General features: G+C 50.5%; 1 protein-coding gene across 1 annotated transcript in view; it reads left to right on the top strand.

The window, feature by feature from the left end:
* LOC117941057 overlaps window positions 1-3,495 on the top strand; it is an 8,448-nt gene extending 4,953 nt beyond the window's left edge. The window contains exons 3-7 of the mRNA XM_034866152.1: window positions 265-924; window positions 1,007-1,406; window positions 1,495-1,581; window positions 1,693-1,767; window positions 2,037-3,495. Of these exons, the coding sequence (XP_034722043.1) occupies window positions 265-924; window positions 1,007-1,406; window positions 1,495-1,581; window positions 1,693-1,767; window positions 2,037-3,154 (2,340 nt within the window). The 3' untranslated portion in view covers window positions 3,155-3,495. The remainder of the gene's footprint in view (window positions 1-264; window positions 925-1,006; window positions 1,407-1,494; window positions 1,582-1,692; window positions 1,768-2,036) is intronic.
* The last annotated feature ends 686 nt before the right edge of the window (window positions 3,496-4,181 follow it).

The following is a 4,181-nucleotide window of genomic DNA, read 5'->3' on the forward strand; positions in this document are numbered from 1 at the left end:
TAGCCGGGGGGGGAGCAGGACCACGGCAACCGCTGCAACCAAGATCTGGTGCCATCCTAATACCTGTTCTCAGTGAGAGGGGTTTGACCCAGACCTACAGATGTTCACTTATGTTTCAATCACTCGGCTCAGATTTTACCACCAGGTCAGAAGGGGGCCCTCTGTCTGTTTACCTGCAGAGCAAACTACCTGCACAATATTTAGGTTTGTTCTCTGTCTCTCTGTCTGTCCTCCTGTCTCTCTGCCTGTCTGTCTGTCTCCCAGGTGATCAGACAGGGCAGTGGAGAGATCGTCCCGTGGCGTCAGCCCTCAGAGGAAGTGGATGCGAGGAACTACCTCCCCTGCCCGCTCTGCCTCGGTTTCTTTCTCCGCGCTGATCTCTGGAAACATCAGGCGTCCTGCCGCAAGAAGCTGACCACTGACCACTCAAGAGACCCCGCCTCCACGGCAGACACAACCACAGACCCCTCAAGAGACCCCGCCTCCACAGCAGACACAACCACTGACCCCTCAAGAGACCCCGCCTCCACAGCAGACACAACCAATGACCACTCAAGAAACCCCGCCTCCACAGCAGACACAACCACTGACCCCTGCAGAGACCCCGCCTCCACAGCAGACACCACGTCTGATTCCACAGGTAAGTCGGCCTGTGGTCCAGCAGCCAACAGGGCCACAGAGGATGCACCTTCTGACCCCTTGGGAGATACAACCGCAACACGCCAGACCGGGACCAAACGGCCAATGACCTCTGACCCCGGGGTAGATCAGGAAGTGACCTGTGACCCCGGTGGGGCAGATCTGCCAAGGAAGCGCAGCAGGGTCCAGGCTGCAGCGTCCCGCCTCCTTCCCATTTCCAGCGGAGCGTCTGAGAGCTGCAGCGAAGTCCTGCATCGCATGAACCAGGACCACGTGTCACACCAGGTCTGTGCACTCTCTACCCGTCTGTCTCTCTACCCGTCTTTCTCTCTACCGGTCTTTGTGCTGACTCCTCCGCTCTGTCTAGGTCAAGTCTGATTGGCTGATCTGTAAATATGGAAACAAGTTGATGGGGAACCAAGATGGCAGCCAGAGGAGGTACGACTATGTCAGTCAGAAGCTGCGGGAGCTCGGCAGGTTTGTCCTCGCTGCTAAATCTCTGGACTCAGGCGTTCAGACCCTGCAGGACCTTCTGGCTCCGAGCCGCCTCAGCATGGTACTGGCCGCTGCCAGAAAGGCTTCTGGATACCGCTGGAGTCGCCCTCCGCTGGCCGTGAAAACCACTCTGAAGACGGTTTGTGAGATCGCCATTGGAGAGAATCTGCAGGACGGAGACTGGGAGGCTGCAGCCAAGACCACTGACTTCTATCATGTGCTGGGGAGGGAGTGGGACAACTTGGGGCTGCTGGACCCCAACCCCCACACAGGTACAACCTGAGGCAACCATTTGGTATGTCTGGTTAAATGTTATTTTTAATGTTAGTTAACCCCCCACTGCTTTGCATTTTCTTCTAGCCACTTCAGTAGAAGTTAAGCTGAAGAAACGATCGGTCCAGTCAGTAAGTGAGAAGGGTAAAGAGCCGTCTGACCCAAGACCAGAGGGTGAGTCCTGATCCTGACCTTTGATTTTTACCCCTGTCCATGCACAGTATGCACAGAGTAGGAATGACAGGGTGTTGTTTGACTGTTTTCTTTCTCTCTACCTGTCCGTAGTTCCAGCACAAAGTAGTAACCGACCGCTGAACTCCATGATTCAAATAGAGTCCACACTGCAGACTCTCATCACAGGTGGGTCCTCCTGGATTTAGCTTGCCAATCTTCCATTAATAATAGGACTCACAATTCAAATTGACTTTTTATTTAAACTTTTCAGCAGTGACAACAATGCCACAGTAAGAGCCACAAGATGGCAGAAAATACATATTTACAACAACAGTTTGAGTTCTCTCAGAGTTTACAGGGTGCACATGTATGCACCACTAGTTTACATGTTCGGAAAGTCTGTATATGTTCAGGAAGACTATCTCCATTGATTAACTTTTCCATCTGTCTTTCAGTCCCTGCTGCTCCGAGGAAGGTCCGACGTCGGCCCTGGTCGTCTGCAGAGAAGGAGGCAGTCTGGAGACAGTTGGGAGTCCACGTTCTGGTCCAGTCTGTGCCAGGGAAGGAGGTCTGTCAGCGCTGTCTGGACCTGGAGCCGGTCCTAAGAGGGCGACACTGGAAGGACATCAAGAACCAAGTCCACAACCAGATCCAGAGTCAAAAGAAGCAGCAGTTCCACGCCCAGATGGACCTTCAGGACAACCAGGAACCACAAGAGAAAATCCAAAATCACAAGAAGCAGTACCATGCTCAAGCAGACCAACAAGGCACAGACCACAACCAGAAGAATACCCAGATGGACCTCCAGGACCAGGACAACATTCAGAATCAAAAGAAACAGCAGTACCATACCCAGATGGACCTCCAGGACCAGGACAACATTCAGAATCCCGAGAAACAACAGTACCATACCCAAACGAACCTCCAGGACCAGGACAACTTTCAGAATCTGAAGAAACAGCAGTTCCAGACCCAGATGGACCTCCAGGACCAGGACAACATTCGGAATCACAAGAAACCGCAGTACCATACCCAGATGGACCTCCAGGACCAGGACAACATTCAGAATCGCAAGAAACAGCAGTACAATACCCAGATGAACCTTCAGGACCAGGACAACATTCAGAATCTGAAGAAAAATCAGTACCGCACCCAGATAGACCTCCAGGACCCGGACAACATTCGGAATCACAAGAAACAGCAGTACCAGACCCAGATGGATCTTGAAATTCACAAAAAGCAGCTGTGCCCGGCGAGATTAGCTCACCAGGACCAAATTCAGATCCATAAAAAGCAGATGTACCCAATGGGCGAGCATCGGGACACTTCAGTTCTGACGGGTCCACATTATGGTTCTGAGGGGCCACATCGAGCACCTGGTCAGTCCCTAGTGGAGCGGGAGCCCGTTCTTAGTCCATACCAATTCCCACACAGGACTTTGGGGCCTCACATGGACCAGCTGCTGTCCAGATCAGAGTGGACTGACGAGTCTTTGGCCCAACACTACTCAGCCAGCAGGCAGCTGGACAGGAACCTGCCGCCAAATCCGCAGTCTGGACATGTCCTCTTCTGATGGACGATACTAATGACCATGATGGGTGTAATGGTTAAGGGTTAGGGTTTGGACTGGATAGGAGGATCTGAACAGAGACAGTTACTCAACTAATGACACTAAATATAAAAAAGTACAACCCCTCCTAAAAACCCTCATAGGGCATGGGGGTTTGTTCCCCCCTCTAATCCGACTTTGTCTTCATATCTAATCTAGAGCGGGTAATGGTCGCGTTGTGAATTTGTCCCAGTTTGGTTAGGTTTTTAACAACAATGAAGAGTCTTTTGCCACAACAAACACTTAAAGCAACACTATGTAACTTTTCCCGCTTCGGCCCCCCTACAGGTCGTCTCATTGGAACTAAAAAGTGCTAGTTGTAGTTCAATGAGACAACCTATAGGGGGACCGAAGTACTAGCTGTAGTTCAGTGAGAACCTGTAGGGGGACCAATGAGAACCTGTAGGGGGACCAAAGTGCTAGCTGTAATGCCAATGAGACAACCTGTAGGGGGATCAAAGTGCTAGGTGTAGTTAAATGAGACGACCTGTAGGGGGACCGAAGCGCTAGCTGTAGTCCAATGATAACCTGCAGGGGGACCAAAGCGCTAGCTGTAGTCCAATGAGAACTTGTAGGGGGATCAATGAGAACCTGTAGGGGGACCGTAGAGGGAGAAGTTACATAGCGTTGCTTTAACAAGCTGTAAATTATGTTCTTTTTATTTAACCGTACTGACATTTAAAAGTCACCACATCACAAAATAAATCTGCAAAGGTTATTGGAGTAGTTGAGAAGTTTTCAACTAAACTGAATATCTTTGAGTTGTGGACAAATCAAGACATTTGAGGACAACATCTTGGACTTTAGAAACCAAACAACTCTCCCACCGAACCTTACAGAACAATCACCAGGGTTTTCAAGGCCTTTCATGAAATCTATCTTAAACATTGTGCTTTATAAAGAGTGAAACCCGGTTCTTTATAACACGGTGACACCAGGCAGGACCTCTGGGAGGACTCTGTGGTTACAGCTTCCTGGAGTTCTTTATAAC

This window comes from Etheostoma cragini, unplaced genomic scaffold, assembly GCF_013103735.1.
Source record: "Etheostoma cragini isolate CJK2018 unplaced genomic scaffold, CSU_Ecrag_1.0 ScbMSFa_4109, whole genome shotgun sequence".
NCBI classification, from domain to species: domain Eukaryota; kingdom Metazoa; phylum Chordata; class Actinopteri; order Perciformes; family Percidae; genus Etheostoma; species Etheostoma cragini.